This window comes from Herpailurus yagouaroundi, unplaced genomic scaffold (assembly GCF_014898765.1).
Source record: "Herpailurus yagouaroundi ecotype Mexico unplaced genomic scaffold, PumYag 100, whole genome shotgun sequence".
NCBI lineage: Eukaryota > Metazoa > Chordata > Mammalia > Carnivora > Felidae > Herpailurus > Herpailurus yagouaroundi.
The window spans coordinates 37193693-37211593 of record NW_024412391.1 but is presented as its reverse complement, the minus strand read 5'-3'; the positions used below and the strand labels follow the sequence as shown (position 1 = coordinate 37211593).

General features: G+C 37.8%; 1 protein-coding gene across 1 annotated transcript in view; it reads right to left on the bottom strand.

Moving 5' to 3' along the window:
• The window catches only part of DPY19L2 (dpy-19 like 2), a 97071-nt gene extending 79413 nt beyond the window's left edge, over positions 1-17658 (bottom strand). Inside the window, exons 1-4 of the mRNA XM_040472275.1 lie at positions 17120-17658; positions 12467-12491; positions 11048-11135; positions 8626-8763 (exon numbers count right to left, since the gene is read on the bottom strand). Coding sequence (XP_040328209.1) covers positions 8626-8763; positions 11048-11135; positions 12467-12491; positions 17120-17495 — 627 coding nt within the window. The 5' untranslated portion in view covers positions 17496-17658. The remainder of the gene's footprint in view (positions 1-8625; positions 8764-11047; positions 11136-12466; positions 12492-17119) is intronic.
• Positions 17659-17901: the final 243 nt, after the last annotated feature.

The window sequence follows — 17901 nt, the reverse complement described above, 5'->3', positions numbered from 1 at the left end:
CCCCCCCCCCAAAAAAAAAGTTGAAAAAAATAAAAAGAAAAAAATAAAAATAAAAAATAAATGAGGAGAAAGGAGATGTAGTACTTTTTAAAAATCATGACCTTTGCTTATGCATGGCATCTTTCTAGGTAATATGCAAAGCTATATTCTCGAGTCAAAATGAAAATGTGTGAACCTAACTCCTTGAATGGCTTTTGCAAACAAGTTGCAAACACAGCCAATCTATTCTCATAGCCTTGGTCATAGTACTTGAATACATGTGGTAATAAATTTGATTAAAAAAAAAAAAAAAAAAAAAAAAAAGACCAACAAAAGCCTTCTCTCTCTAGCTAAAGGACCAGGAAAGCAGAGGCCCAGGAATACATAAAAATTTTATAGACAATAATATCTCTCAACCAAAAACCACAGAAAACAACAATAATAAAAACATGTGGTCCCACTCCTACCAACAAAGGTCAAATTGAGAACAGAGACTTCAACCTTCTTTAGGCTTTAACAAGTCACCCCAACTTACCCACTGGGATGTTATAGGAGAAAACCAACTAGGAAGCTCTCTATCTTCATGGTGTCAGTATAGACCATGTAGGGAGCCTGGACTTCTACCCTAACCAGAAATAACTTAACCCTTTCCTTTCTCAGTGGGGTAATGTCAGAGGAGGCCTAGTGAAGAGTCAGGGCTTTCATTACCATCCAGGGGTAACAAAGCCATCCACATTATGGTGTCTATAGAGATGACAGAGTTAGTCAGATTCTGATCCCTTCAATGGCAATGAAGAGTACCCCCACCTTGGGGTTAACAGAGGCCAGAGGAAGAATATGGACTTCCATACCCATCTGGCAGTAACAAGATGACTCCAATGAGTCAATTATGAATGTACTTGAAACAAATAAAAACACAGAAAAGTCTTAGTCAAGAAATTGAAAGTTTTAGCAAAAAAATAGAAGATATGAAACAAACAAAAAATTTCAGAACTGAAAAATACAATAACCAAAATTAAAACTCAATGGATGAACTTAACAGGAGAATGAGGGGGATAGATGAGAATAATCCATGAACTAGCAGAACAATAGAAATTGCTCAATCTGAATAACAGAAAAAAAAACAGACTGAAAAAAATAAGGTTATGTATGGACCTCTTGGACTATTACAAAAAATCTAACATTTTTTATCACTGAAGTTTTGAAAAGAGAAAAGAAGAAACCAAAGCTGAGCAAACAAAAAATAGTATAAAACCAAAGAAATCCTCACCAAGACACATCACACTTTTGAACACTTGTGAAAACTGAAAAAGAAAAATATTGAAAGCAACGAGTAAGAAAACAAAATCTTACCTAAAGGAAAAAAAAAATTCAACTGATGACAGATTTCTCATCAGAAACCATGAAGGGCCAGAATGAAGTGGTACCTTTACCAAATGCTGAAAGAAAAAACTGTCAACCTAGAATCCTATAACCAGCAAAATACAGCCTTTAAGAATTAAAGGGAGTTGGACATGAGGGATGGAAAAGAAAAAACAAAAAAAAAACAACAAACTAGGAAAATATGTTGCTAGCAGACTTACCCTAAAAGAAGGCATCTTAGAACATCAAGAAGGAAGGAATTTTTTTTTAATTTGTTAATGTTTATTTATTTTTGAGAGAGAGAGACAGACAGACAGACAGACAGAGACAAGGAGCACAGGGGAGGGGAAGAGAGAGGGAAAAACAGAATCTGAAGCAGGCTCCAGGCTCTGAGTTGTCAGCACAGAGCCCAATGCAGGGCTTGAACCCATGAACTGTGAGGTCATGACCTGAACCAAAGTCAGATGCTTAACTGACTGAGCCACCCAGCTGTCCAAGGAGGGAATTTTTTTTAATGACTAAAATAAAATAGATTTCCCTTCTCAAATTAAAAAAAAAAAAGTTTGAAGGCTAAAACAAACATCATAGTACTGTCTGATGTAGTTTTAAATGGATGTAGAGGAATTATTTAAGATGATGATGTTATAAAGGGAGAAGGGTAGAGAGATGTAAAAGGGGGTAAGTTTTATGCACTATTTGAACTAGTAAAATGATAGCAGCAATAGACTGTAATAAGTTACATATATGTAATATCTACAACAACCACTAAAAAAGCTACATAAGGAGATATATTCAAGAAGTATAGACAAATCAAAATATAATTTTTAAATCTTCAAATAACCCACAGGAAGACAAAAAAAAGAGAAAACAGAGAAATGAAAACCCAAGGACAAACAGAAAACAAAAAATAACAGACTCAAGCTGAAACAAATTAATAATTACATTAAATGTAAGTGGTAAAATACAATAATTAAAAAACGTGAGATTGACAATTAAAAAACATAACTCAACTATCTACAAGAAACTCACTTCAATATAATGAGAAAGGCAGACTGAAAGTAGAAGGATGAAAAAAGAGACCAGGTACACATTAATCAAAAAAAAAAGTAACTATGTTAGTATCAGGAAAAGTAGGCTTCAGAGCAAACAATTTATAAGTGAAGGGGGTAGGATTATTATATAATAATAAAAATCCAACAAGAAGACAGCAATCCTAAATGCCTATGCACTTCACACATTGCTGTAAAATATATGAAGAAGAACTGATAGACCTAAAAGGAGAAATAGATGAATCCACAGTTATAGTTGAAGACTTCAGCATTCCTCTCTCAACAATGGATAGATGCTGGACAGAAAATCAGCAAGCACTGAGAAAATATCACCACCACCATCATCCAACAACATCTAATCAACATTTATAAAACACTTCACCCAAGAATAATGTAATACATACTTTTTTCAAGTGCCCACAGAATATATATCAAGAGGCCCATATTCTGGGCCATAAAACAAACCTCAACAAATTTAAAAGAATCAAAATGATACAAAGTGTTTTCTAAACACAACGAATTTAAGCCACAAATGAGTAACAGGAAGATAAAAAGGAAATCTCCCAACACTTGGAAACTAAAAAACCCACTTCTAAAAAAATCCATGGATCAAACAGAAAGTCTCAAGGGAAATAAATATATATATATTAAATTGAATAAAAATGAAATACAAAGTTTCCAAGTCCAGCATCTAAGAAGCTCATAAGTTGCAACTTCATCCTAATGAGTAAAAAGTTGAACAAACTAAAAGTTCAGTAATTCTTAGATCCATAAGAGAGGTTAGGTCACAAGGCAAACTCCTGCTCCCCAAATTTGAAAATGACAGGTAAATTGAGAGAATCACAACTTAGTGGAACAGAAACCCATGAGCAAAAACCTCCATGGGAACAAGTTGGAGAGTAGGAAAAACTAAACTATAATTGATAAATTGTTGGAGGCACAGGGTAGACAAGTCTGAGAATCACAAACTCCAGGGAGACCCAGTAATAGGGGAAGTGCCAGATATTTATGAGCTTTACTTCTATGAGCTCAACAGGTTCTTACAGTGAGTATCAGAGAAAAATACCCTCCCACTTCTGGCAGGGGGGAGTGGAAAAAGGACCAGAGCACTGTGTTTTTCTTAACAAAGCCTGTCTTAGGAGAAATTATTTTACTAGAGCCTAACCTGCTAGGGTTCTTTCAGAGCCCAACACACAGGGAAGTGGGGAAATACCAAATTTCAGCCCTATCTAGCCATCTTGTTGCACCTAAGTGGGAAGAAAAAACCTGAGAAGCACTTGTGAAGTTTACAGCCCAGAGGCACAGGTTCATAAAAGACTGACACCTACTAATAGGATTATAGAATGCCTCTTATCACCACGCTACTGGAAGCTTATTGACAGTGGTTCTTTCACCCAGGTCCAGCTATTAAGAAACAATTACAAGCCATACTAAAAGCCAAAAACAAGTTTGAAGAAACAGAACAGCATCAGAACCTGACATAGCAGGGATGTTGTAATTATCAAATTGGGAATTTAGACCAACTATTATTAATATGCTAAAGGTTCTAATGGATAAAGTAAATAGCATGCAAGAACAGATGGGTAATGTAATCAGAAAGAGAAATCCTAAGAAAGAACCAAAAATAATTGCTAGAGGTATGTATGTATGTATGTATGTATGTATGTATGTATGTATGTATAAATAAATAAATAAATAAATAAATAAATAAATAAATAACAGAAATCAAGAATGCCTTTGATAGGCTTATTAGTAGACTGGACATGGATGAGGAAAGAATCTCTGAGCTTGAATATATTTCAATAGAAACTTCAAAACTGAAAAGCAAAAATAAAAAAAGACAAAACAAAACAAAAAAATAACAAAAAAACATCCTGGAATATTCAAGAACCGTGGGACAACAACAAAAGGTGTACCTACATATAATGGGAATACCAGAAGGAGAAGGGAGAAGGGAAAAGAAGAAATATTTGAAATGGCTCAGAATTCCTTCCAATTAATGTCATGGGCACCTGGGTGGCTCCGTAGGCTAAGTGTATGACTCTTGGTTTTAGCTCAGGTCATGATCTCACGGGTTCATGAGATCAAGCCCCTCATCTGGCTCTGTGCTGACAGTGCGGAGCCTGCTTGGGATTCTCTCTATCCCTCTCTCACTGCCTCTCCCCTGCTTGTGTGCTCTCTCTCTCTCCCTCTCCCTCTCTCTCTCAAAATAAATAAACATAAAAAAGAAAAGAATTCCCTCAAACTGATGTCAGACCACAGATCCAGGAAGCTCAGAGAACACCAAGCATGATAAATGCCAAAAAAAAAGAAAAAAGAAAAAAAGAAAAAAAAATCTACACATATGGTATTTAAACTACAGAAAATCGAAGACAAAGGAAAAATTCTGAAAGAAGCGAGAAGAAAAAACACATCTTACTTACACAGGAGTACAGCTAAGAATTACATCTGACTTCTCCTCAGAAACCATTCAAACAAGAGGAAACTGGACTGATAATGTTTAAAGTGCTGGGAGAAAAAGAAACCCAACTTGGAATTCTGTATCATGTGAAAATATCTTTTAAAGGTGAAGGAGAAATAAAGACTTTCTAAGGCAAACAAAAATTGAGGAACTTTGGAAAAAAGTTCTTTAGAGGGGATAGAAAAAGATATAGATCAGACATTGAATCTACATAAGGAAAAAAAAAGAGGATCAAAATAAGAAAAAATAAAAAGTTTCCTTTTTATTATTCTTAATTGATCTAACATATATAAGTTTTGTTCAAAATAGCAATAGCAACAACGTATTCAATTATGTATCATTATGAATGCATGTAAGCTTATGTATAGGTGACATGAATGACAGAAAGGATTCAGGGGTTAGGAGGGAGGAATTACCATTATTTTGTTATTATAAGGTACTGGCACTACCGTGGAAGTGATTTAATGTTATTTGAAAGTGGTCTTGGATTAGTCATAAATGTGTATTGTAAACTCTATGGCAACCAAAAAAAGTAAAATAATTATAACTCATACCCTAAAAAAGAGAAAATGTAATAATATAAAAGTTCAATTAAAACCACAAAAGGCACAGAAAGACTGTTGGTCAAAATAGTAAAAAGAACAAAGGCAACAAATAGAAAACACCAAGAAACATAGTAGATATCAGTCCAAGTTTATCAGTTATTACTTTGAATGTCAATGATCTAAATGTACCAATCAACAGACAGAGACTGTCAGAAAGGATCAGAAAACAAGACCCAATCATACGTGGGTTTTGTTTTTGTTTTTAAGTAGGCTTAACACCCAAAGTGGGGCTTCAACTCATGGTCCTGGGATCAAAAGCCAGATGATCTACTGACTGAGCCAGCCAGGTGCCCCACAACCATATATTATTAAAAAAAAAAAAACAACCCAACTTTAAAAATAAAGACACCTATATATTAAAAATAAATGGAGTAAGATATACTATTCTAACACTAATTAAAGGAAAGTGGGAGTAGCTATACTAATCCCAAACAGAGCAGACTTTACCATAAAAAAGTTGTCACGGGTGGAGAGTGGTATTACATTATAATAAAGGGGTCAATTCCACATGACATAATCCTCACCATGCGTGCATCTAACAGAACATCAATAAAATTGATAAGTCTCTAGCCAGGTTAACTGAGAAAAAAAAGGGAAGACACAAATTACTAGTATCAGAAAGGAAAGAGAGGACATCACTACAGATCCCACTGACATTCAGCAAATAATAAAGTAATGAGCAACCCTTTGCCCATAAATTTCACAATCTAAATGAGCCAATTTTTTAAAAGACACAATGTTGCCAAAACTCACACAAGAAGAAATAGACAATCTGAATAGGACTATATCTATTAAATAAATTTAACAATAATAACCTTCCAAATCAGAACACATGAGGCCCAGATGGGTTTACTACTGAATTCTACCGAACATTTAAGGAAGAAAGTATACTAGTTCTCTAGAATTTCCTCCAGAAGATACAGCAGAGGGAACGCTTATGAACTCATTTGTTGAGGCCAGCATTTTTGGTTTGGTAACCAGAAAAAGATATTACAAAAAAAACTACACTACAAACAACATTTTTCATGAACACAGATGCAAAAATCCTCAAAAAAAAAAAAATCAGCTTATCAAATCCAACAATGTATAACAAGATTTATATACCCAGACCAAGTGAGATTTACTGCCAGTATGTAAAGCTGGCTCAACATTTGAAACTGAATTAATATAATCCAACATATCAACAGGCTAAAGAAGAAAAATTACAAGATTATATCAATAGATGCAGAAAAAGCAACTGACAAAATTTAACAACTATTCAAGATTTAAAAAAAAAAAACTCTCAGTAAACTACGAATACAGGGAATTCCTTAACTTGATCAAGAATATCTACAAAAAAACTACAGCTAAAATTATACTTACTGAGGAGAAGCTTGAAGCTTTCCCACTAAAATCAGGAACAAAGTAAGGATGTTCCATCTCACTGCTCCTCTGATGAGATAACTCAGTGGGGGGAGCACAAAGGAGCACACAGGAACTTTTTGGAATTATGAAAATGTTTCAGAATTCAATTGTGGTGGCTACACAGTTTTACACATTTGTCAAACGTTTAACTCAAAGAACTGTACACTCAAAAATGAATGCATTTTATTGCATGTAAGTTATACCTCAGCAAAACTGATTAAATAAACAAAAAATAGCCAGAGAGAATATATGTATAACACATATTACTAAGGATTACTCTACAACATATATAAATTTTGCCAAAAAAGCAATAAGAAAACATCCATCAAGTGGTGACAAAGAAAAAACCCAAATGACTATTAAACATGAAAATATTCTTAGCTCCACAAGTCCAAATTAAAATAAATAGCATATCACAGCAATTAGAAGAGCAAAATCAGAAATTTTGATAAACTGAAATCTAGTAAGGATAGAGGAAAAGTACATACTCCTACACAGCAGTGTGAATTGCTACATTTACTCCAGAGAGCAATTTAGCAGTATCTGATGAAGTTGACTAAACACATACTCTTTAACACAGTAATTCTACTTCTAGAACATATCCTACCAAAAAGTCTTACACCTATACACAATTAGAGAACATATACTATGAATATACAAGAATATACACTTTGGGACTATTTAAAAAAATGGAAACAATTAAATATCCACAAAGAGGAAAATGGACAAATAATTTTGCAATTAATAAAATGGTTAAAATTAAAGAAAAAATATACACATACACAGGGTTCAAAAATATAATGTGAGGAAAAAGCTGTAGAGTGCTTTACTCAGTGTGACAGCATTTGTATGGATTTATAAAAACACATGAAGCAATCCTTGAAAATCAGGAATGATGGGCACACACATTATACTCATGTAGTGGATGCTTGTGGGAGTGGTGAAGGAGCAAACCAGACTGGGAAGCAAAACAAAGATGACTCTAACTGTATTTATAATGCTTTAACATACCTGAATCAAAAATTACAAAAGAATAGCATTTATTTATTCCAAGTGGTTGATCACACATTCACTTCTTTTCTCTAAATTTCTGTAATTTTCAACATTTCAAAATCAAAGGAATAATAATTTTTTAAAGCTATACAATATGAAATGGGCTTAAAAAGCACTAATTTTTAACAAACGTGCTGGATTCTGAGATAACTCAAAAGTAGTGCATACCATGACATTAAATTAGCATTTATCTTAAGAGTTCAAAAATTGAACTAATTTTTTGTTGTCGTTTTTCCAATTTCTAGAATCTGCAGACTAGAAAATCCATACTCTTTTAGGCTAAGCATTAGAAGATATTCATAGACCTCTGACTATGTAACTAAATAAATCTTGCTTTATTAATGTAACTCCAAGGTCGCTGTTAGTGCTCATGACTTTCAGTGTCCCTTCATGAGACCAGTATTGCCCATTTGCAGGGTCTCAAAAGCCAACAGACTATCCCCATTTAGACACAACTTGACTCCTTCCCATTTGGCTCCTCTAAGTATGCTGGTCATTACTTCCACACGAACGTTCATTTCTTTGAGTTTATGTCAGCTTAGTTTCTGGAGTCTTTAAATTTTAGGAGAGGAATTTTTGATTCTCTGCTCACCTATAAAGACAACAAGCCTTAAAGGTCTCCTTCCTTTTATGACATCATTCTGCTTACTTACTATTTTTATCTGATAAAAAAAGGATCATCTACAAATATTTTCTCCCAAATAGTACTCACCTCTGGATAAAGATGGAAGCGTTTCACTGCATTAATTACAAGGGGATATTCGGTGAGCCTATCATTCATAATCATCCACAGTCCTTCCAAAAATGAAGGTGCTTCAATAATGGTCTTGAAGAAGGAATAATAAAGTCCCTTTAAAAAGTATAAATTATTGATATAATTAAATATGAAAGTTTTTAGAACAATTTCTTCTGAATAAAAGGAAAAAGTCAATAGTAAAACTTCCTAATTTCTCCTTGTTACTGCATTCTTGGGTTCAAAAAAAAAGGCATGTATTTTCAGGTTGTCGCTGTGCTATTCTTTCATATTTTCTGTATGCTTGAAAAACAGGTGGAGGGGTGGTTAAATGTTGCAAGGAATTTTTCTGACTATGGTTGAAAACAGGAATACAGGGGCGCCTGGGTGGCTCAGTCGGTTAAGCATCCGACTTTGGCTCAGGTCATGATCTCGCGGTCCGTGAGTTCGAGGCCTGCGTCAGGCTCTGTGCTGACCGCTCAGAGCCTGGCACCTGTTTCAGATTCTGTGTCTCCCTCTCTCTCTGCCCCTCCCCTGTTCATGCTCTGTCTCTCTCTGTCTCAAAAATAAATAAACGTTAAAAAACCAAAAACAGGAATACAATATATTTGTAATTCCAGCAAGCCTGATTTTGCCCCCACATTATGAGATTCCTAGAGGCTGAAATCTGATAAATTCTGGCATAAACAGAGAAGGCTTCATCTCCTTGTACAACTTTGCATATGCTTTTTTCCACCTCTTAACAATATGCAATGGTCACAAGCAAAGATGAGACATGATTCAGGCTTGCAACTTACTTCCTAGCTCCATCTAACGGCTCTGCACAAAGTGAAAGCTAACTAAATGTCAACTGACCACTGTTCATGACACAAACGCAGTCCTGAAAAGGGGATTATTTGAGCGTATTATGCTAGCATAGGAAATAAGGACTTTATTAGGCCAGCAAAAGTGCTGTTTAGTTAAAATTCAGAGATTAACAAAAGCATGCTGTTTAATATTACTTTCCTCATCAATTTCTTGCTTTTCTTCCTAAAATCTAAAAGCAAACAGGGGCGCCTGGGTGGCTCAGTCGGTTAAGTGTCCGACTTCAGCTCAGGTCACGATCTCGCGGTCCGTGAGTTCGAGCCCCGCGTCGGGCTCTGGGCTGATGGCCCAGAGCCTGGAGCCTGCTTCCGATTCTGTGTCTCCCTCTCTCTCTGCTCCTCCCCCGTTCATGCTCTGTCTCTCTCTGTCTCAAAAATAAATAAACTTAAAAAAATTTTTTTAAATAAAAAAAAAAAGCAAATAAAGGGCCACGTTGCTTGTAGTACATGCTTCCAAAAGCATTATCAACTCTACACTCATTCCTGCCTCATAAAACTTTGTTATTAACAGATCAAACAATGCTAGAGGCTACTAGATTGAAGTTCTGTTTCAGCTGATGTCTGAAAGAGCATTTCCCCATAGTTTTGGTTCCTAAAATAGGAGTTCATATAAGGATTGCTCCTTTCTCCTTAGGAGGGCAAGACAACACTACAATGAAAGAATATTTAATATGCGTAAGTCTTAGAGAAATAGAAAAATATAAAAATAAGTTTTTGTTAACAACAGCTGTTATTTTTATGCCTGGTACTGTGTTATGTGCTTCATTCATGATCTCCCTTCATATTCCATAAAATCCTGTAAAGCTGGAATTATTTCTAGATGACAGAGGAGATTACCGAGAATCTGAGAGGTTGACTGACAAGCCGTCAGACAACGAAGCACAGACCTGCTATCTGAATCCAGTTATTGTCATCAAAGCCCACACCCTACCCACAGCTACACAATTCATTTAATAGTATTTTATATCCTCCCTTTGGAAATAGTATGTATGTTAAAAATTTAAATGCCACAAATATGCTAAATGTATCCAATTCTTCAAAGGTTTAAGGAGGCTATTGGGGTGAGATTCAAAAAGCAGTGGGTGAGGTAAAACTTGTATGCAGATAAATCTGCAAGGACAGAAAGTAGAACAGAGATTATGAGGGGCTTGGGGAGAGGGGCAGGGGAAGTTGGTGTTTTTAATGGGTATAGTTTCTGTTTGGAATAATAAAAAAAGTTCTGGAAATGAATGGTGGTGAGGATAAGAAATTTCTGGTAACATTTGGCACGCCTAGATCGCTTCTTAAATGTTGTCTTTGTTTTCCTTCTTCCCCAGCTCTTCTGAGTGATCTTTACTATCTTTAAAAGAAGTGTGCATTAGAAGAGTAGGGTAATGACATAAGTAAAAGAATCCTAAAACATTTTCTATTTAAATATTAAACCTAAGTTGTAGCTTGAGAAACAGTGCATTCAACAAAAATTCATTTCAGTTCCTAATATATTTCCACCTTATAGTCTTACTATTCTTAAACTACAAATTAATTTATAAGAAACTAACCATTTCAGTTCGAAAAGTCATCTCCCGTTCTAAAGATGAGAGGTGAGAAAAATGACGATCATTTTCAAAAAGTGTTACTAAATGCATCCTAGAAAAAAAAAATGATGCACCATATTCTAAGAATAAGAACATTTCAAAACCATTACTAAAGTATTAAAGTACAAAAACCATGAAAAAAATAAAGTTTTGTAATAAATGAGATAATTTTACAATTTGCTTCATAATTTGTATATTTTTAGGCATTTATAATTCAGTGTGTACAGAGGTGAAATTCCTTAGCCACAGTTGTATATCTAAAACTCTCTCTCTGCACCACCCTTCTTCCACTCCAGGTCTCTAAATCAGAACAGAGGCAAGTTTCTGTTTAGGTTTCACAAGTGATTCTAATGTAACAGGTTGGAGAAATGCCTCTGTAACTATCAAAAAGCATGCAGAATTAAAAAAAATAAATTTAGATTAAAGCAGTTTTAAAATAAATACTATAAAAGGGATCAACTTTCAGGTGCCAAAGAGACACAGAACTGTATGTCAAGATATTTTATTAGTGAGACGCAAGAAAACAGCCGTGTAGTGAAAATAGGAGCACATGTGATAATAAATAGCAATTCTGCTATCCTTAACTTACCGAGTAGATGCTTTCCAAATACACAGAAAGCAAACTTCTATATATCAACCCTGTCTTCACGTACCTTGATTTACATGTAAGACATACATATGCCAGGGTAACACTAGCTATAGGAAATGTTTCTTACCATTACAGCCTTAGTTCTAGAATCAAAATCTCCCTGCAAACTAAATGGCCAGAACAGCACTGAAAATATGTGAGGCAGATCCCACTCTTCCTAAGAGTAAAAATTCCTGAGCTCTTATAGAAATGAAAATACATCAGAGGAAAAATATTAAATTACATATAGTTTTTATAGACAGGTCACTTGTGTAAAATAAGGTACATGTGCATGCTCATTTAATTCTGTAATACCACAGTAGCATCTTTAGTTTCATTTCTACCTGATTTCCAGCTGACGAGTGTTACTAAAACTTATGTTTTAGTCTCTATGTTTATGTTTTATGTTTGAAACTTATGTTTATGTCACTAACAACACACATTTACTGTAAGGGAATTTTTTTTAGATGAAATAAACATGCATAATACAGTAGAAAGCTAGATATTTAAGAAATATAGTGGTGAATCCTTGGGTAACACAAAAATATTTTAATTCATAAGTACTATTCCTTTAATGCATCTATTTTGTAAATGCTGCTTCACATTTTTTTTTTAAATAACAAATATGTGTAAACTGGTACACAGATATTATATACACATAGCAAGCAGTTATTGTCTTATTGTTTGTATGCAAACAGCAATGTCAATTTTGAATCCAAATGTTTTTATTCATTTAAAACTGTAACTAATCTTACCAGTGCAAAACTCCCACAAAGGCAGCTGGAAAAACAAACAAAAAAGTCATTAAAAGCTGCTTTATTGTAATATACCCTTAAAACAAGTACTTCAAATGCATTCCCTCCTATGCCTTAAGACAGCACACATATTTAGCAAGATGGCTAAATAATTCCATCTGTATAAAACAGGAAAAATTTACAAACAGACATAGAACAAATTATGAATAGTTCTCACCTCTGCAAGGGAGGGCAGAGGAGCAAAGGAAGATTTGGAAGACTAGATCTCATTCGCATAAATTGCAAAAGAGTGATGAAATTACTGATTTTGTGCTTCTTTGTGATTTTCAGTTTATTCTCTCTTCTCCCTCTTATTCTCTATTCCTTTACAATAAAATTTTTAAAACAAGCACACATATACACTATGCTCAGCTCAATCCTTTCAGAATTGAATCTAGCCTACAGGAGCCACCGTAGACCACTTTCCCTGGAGCTCATCAGAAGATTGTTAAATGCAGGAAATGCCTTCCTCAGCAGCACACCTGAAAGCCCCTATATATGGAGCTTTGATTGCTCCCTGGCCTGGGAGACCCATCTAGAGCTGCCCTGTCTGCGCCCTATGAATGAGGCTTTAACAGAGGGCGTGGAGACAGGTCAAACAGTGACACTCCTGTGGGTATGGAGATTTTTTTGAGGAGCTCCAAACAATGACTCCTCTGGTGGCTGGAACACTGCTTGTTTTCAAGGATACAACAGAGCTGGGGAAGGGGCACGGGATGAGGCCTAGATAAAACGCCACAAACTCTGCTGTTCTTACAGAATTGCAGTCATTTTTTTGAATGCATGTTCTCTAGAGTACTGTAACCCTTTGGTTATTTTTGTAAAATTTTGAAAAATTGATTCTGACAATTTTCCAAGTACTTTTGTTACTGTCACAGAGGAGTGAATTCACTCAGCTATTCCTAATGTCCTGTCTCCTCTCCAAGATTTTATAATAATATTTCTTATGGTTGTCCCAAATATGCCTGGCAAATCATTTTAGCAAACCACAAATTTGAGCCTCTTAAAAATTCAAGAAATTACTCACCTAGACTAACAAAATAAGTTGATAAAAAATTAAGTAATAATAATAAATTGCAATTTTGAAAAAAATTCCCAGCCATGCTTCTCCAGCTCTTGTTCTCCATGTTCCTAACCATCTGGTCCCAACCACTCTTTAATACTTCTCAGAAGATTTACTTGATTTTACATGATCAGCAACTATAGCCCTTGGTCTGTTTTTGTACCGTCCACAAGCTAAAAATGCTTGTTACATTTTTAAAGGGTTGTAAAGGGTTGTACAGATATGGAAGAAGAACAGGCAATGGAGACTGTACGTGACCTGTGAAGCCTGAAATATTTATTGCCTGGCTCTTTATAGAAAAAGTACAGGGGTGCCTAAGTGGCTCAGTCGGTTGAGCATCTGACTTTGGCTCAGGTCATGATCCCACGGCTTGTGAGTTCGAGCTCCACATCGGGCTCTGTGCTGACAGCTCAGAGCCTGGAGCCTGCTTCAGATTCTGTGTCTCCCCCTCTCTCTGCCCCACCCCCTACTTACACTCTGTTTCCCTCTCTCAAAAATAAAGAAACGTTAAAAAAAATTTTTAAGTATATATTTATTACATATGTTAGCTCTTTCTATCTCATATGTAATATACTCTGAACCACTTTGAAATTAAACCTATACCTGCTCTCTCAACTTAAAGCAGATGCCCCTTTGATAAGGTTTCATTAGCATTAAGATAAACACATACTACCTCATTCAACTTATATTTATAATCTCTTTCTCACTCTCTAGGCAATTACATATAGTGGCAAAAACTCTTAAAAATGGTGTTTAAGGAAAGGGAAAAGATCAAATATCCTACTTGAGCCATCTAGCTTTCCAAAAATCTTCAAAATATCCTTATGCCTCTCATTCCTTCCCTTTACCCCACATTCCACACCTGATAAAATGATAAGGTGTAATGAAGCCAATATTCTAAACGCATGAAGTGCTTATCACAGTCCCTTCCAAAGCTGTGATAAAAAGCATGTCTCCTGATCCCTGTATCCTGTCAATCTCACCTCTGAAAGTGACCTAGCCTCATATTTCACTGAAACGGAGATCATCTGATACAAGCACTCCTAACTTCTTTTATACCCACTTTAACATTTCTGTATATACTAATCCTTGCTTTGCTATTCTCTACCATCTATCTCAGCAAAGGAAGTATCTCTCTCTTTTCCAGTTAGCTTCTCAAATTTGTGCCTCTAATTCCACTCTTCTCAAAGATTCCAAGACTTCAACTACTTCCTCTCTTGGAACCTGAATCTCACCCTCTCCCCTTGATCTTTCCCTTCAGCCTTCCATTCTCCTAAGCCTTAAAACACTTTGGTTGATCTAACAGCACTTCACTTCAAACTATGACAGATTCTCTCCCCCACCCATAACCCCATTTGCTGCCAAGATTCTTGCACAACGTCTTTCTTTTATGTTCCTATGTTCCTGGTCTTTTTTTTTTTTTTTTTTTTTTTTAATGACCAATGACCTCTTTAAATTCTTATGCTTTTCAAACCTCTCTCTAGCATCTGACCAGATTCTTAGATTGCTTCATCTTTTATTACACCAACTCTTCCAGTTTTTCTGGCCTCTGTTTTTATATGCATATCTGGCTTTTCCTTTTCCTCTCCTCTCTGAAAACTAAGTAGAAGGGGTTTTCTCAAGTATCTCTGCTTTGCCCACTTTTCTTTCATGGGAATCTCAATCCTCAAGTTTCAGCTCACTTCTACATGGATAATTCCCAAATCTATAATCCTCATTGCTGAACTTTCTCTCTCCCTGTCCTCCCACCTCATCTACCTCACCACCTACCCAGCGCTCACAATATGCTTCCTTGGACTCTCACCTCTGTCCTCCCCTCCCCTCCCCTCCCCTCCCCTCTCCTCTCCTCTCCAGTCCTGCTGTTGCCACCCTCGCTAAGACCACTGTTGCCTTGATTCTGGTATTCCAATCATGTTTTTCTGCTCTTCTCCATCCGTCATGGGTCCATTTTACAAACCACTACCATGTTAATCATGTCACTCGATTTTAAAATTATTCAAGGCTAACACTGTGAATGTATCCACAGAATTGTTCACTTTAAAATGGTTAATTTTATATGACGGGCATTTCATCTCCTTAAAAAAAAGTTGGTTTTGTTTTTCTTTCCTTAAAGAATCCATCAGTTGCTTCCACAGAATGAAGTTCAAATTCCTTAACCCAAGTTTTGGGTTAGACTCTCCACTGCTCGTCCCAGCCCACCTTGTGAACTTACTTCCCACTTTTGTCACCTTCCTTTGCAGTCTTACTTCACCTTTATATTTTCTTACTCCCTCCACTTCAATTATGCCATTCCTCGGGCCTCTAATACTTGCTGTCCTCTGCCTCACACAGCCAGATGTTAACTTTTTTTTTAATTTTTTTTTTAACGTTTATTTATTTTTTTGGGACAGAGAGAGACAGAGCATGAACGGGGGAGGGGCAGAGAGAGAGGGAGACACAGAATCGGAAACAGGCTCCAGGCTCTGAGCCATCAGCCCAGAGCCCGACGCGGGGCTCGAACTCACGGACCGCGAGATCGTGACCTGGCTGAAGTCGGACGCTTAACCGACTGCGCCACCCAGGTGCCCCCAGATGTTAACTTTTGAGTCACAATTCTAATCCCACCTTTTCTTAAAAGTCTTTGCTGACCTTATTTCCCACTTCCCATCTTAAAGTGTTAGTTTCCTCTTCTGAACTCTCCTAGCACTTAATATATTCAGTCCTTACTTCACCCAGCACTCAGGGAATGCCCTCAGTGTGCCAGACATGGGTGCTCAGGAGCTGGTGTTTGGGTTGGTGAAACAGCGTGGTGTCCACGCTGATTCTGGATGTGGGATGTATGTGCTGCCACAACTACACATCTGATAAAATGTAAGTGTGAATTCCCATCTATTATTCCTCTCGTATTTGTTAATACCCCACATGTGGAGACCCATTCTTCTCTAACATCAGCAGTCAGCTTATGACTAAAAGAAATCACAACAACTTACATTAGCAGACATTTCTCCATGTTTCAACCTACATCAGTAGCCCATCTGAACGAGGACTAGGCTCAAATCTGATTTTACTGAAACGGCAACATTTAAATTAACTCTTAAACTACAGAAAATGAAGAATGTAAATAAACAATCTTTCAAGTGCGTTAAAAAAAAAATTCCCCAAATCCAAGCAGTGAAGCTCTACAGCAAGATGGAAGTAAACTATTAAAGGTTCTCAGCTAATTAAATCAACACTTTATTTTGCTTTAAGGTACAAGAGGAACATGGGTGCCCCCAAGAAGTAGCCTATCGTTTTTAGAACCCGTGATAAATGGCTGCCCTGATTAAAACGACATTTTGGTGGTGGCACAGGGGGTGACCACGATGCCCCCCCCCCCAAACCCGGGACTCTGTTTTAAAACAAGAACCAGGGGGGCTGGAATTCTCCAGCGATCTTCCAGAGCTGGACCTTGTCATTAGAACTGCTAAGCTTGTTTGTTAAACTGATCTTGAAGACTCAGCCAAACCGCTTCAAACCCGGGCTCAGAGGCCCTCCCGGCCTTGCCACGGGCGCCCCCGCCCCCCTCTGCTCACCTATGCCGAAGGAGGTCCTGCTGTTGACCTGTCGTCTCCGAAACTGCAGCACCTTCTCCCGGAGCTGCTCCAGCAAACAGCTGAGGAACTGGAAGCGGCCGAGAAGAAGGGTCTTGGCGACCACTTCCATTTGCATGCAATTTTGCGCTTTCGGGTTTCGGGTCCTCCGCGGCGAGTAATCCCGGGAGCCCCCCGGCAGGTTCCCCCCGCCTACAGGCAAAGGCGGCTGCCGCTTTTCCGTCTCCGCCTGCGGCTCCTCCATCTCCGGCTCCCAGGCTCCGGTGGCCCGGCGCCGCCGCCGGGACTGCACGGAGCGCGAGGACTGCACCGGCTCTGAAGCCGCTTCTTTGAGCTTACTCCTCGTTTGCCCGACCATTTTCTCATAGTCCCTGTTCAGATGGAGCTGGGTCTCTGGCTGGCGCGGGCCCAGCCCAGTCGGGCGAGGTCCGCTGGAGCCTGGCTCGGGTCGCGGCCTCAACGACCAGCCCCCGCCGCCGTTGAGGGCCGCCCGGTCGTCATGGCGACCGGGAAACCGGGAGGGAGGGGCCTGAGGCCCAGACAGCCCCGGCCCCGCGCGCGCCCTCCACGCGCACCACGCACGGTCCCCTCGCGCATCCCACGCGCGCAGCCCCTGCGCCCTGCATCCCGTGCATCCCCCAGGAGCACCCCTTGCCCCCCTAACCAGCCCCGCGCGCAGCACAGGCTCACTGCCCCACTCAAATCCCTGCGCGCGTCCTGGGACGCTGGCCGCCCCTGCGCACACCTTGGCTCCATGGTCCTGC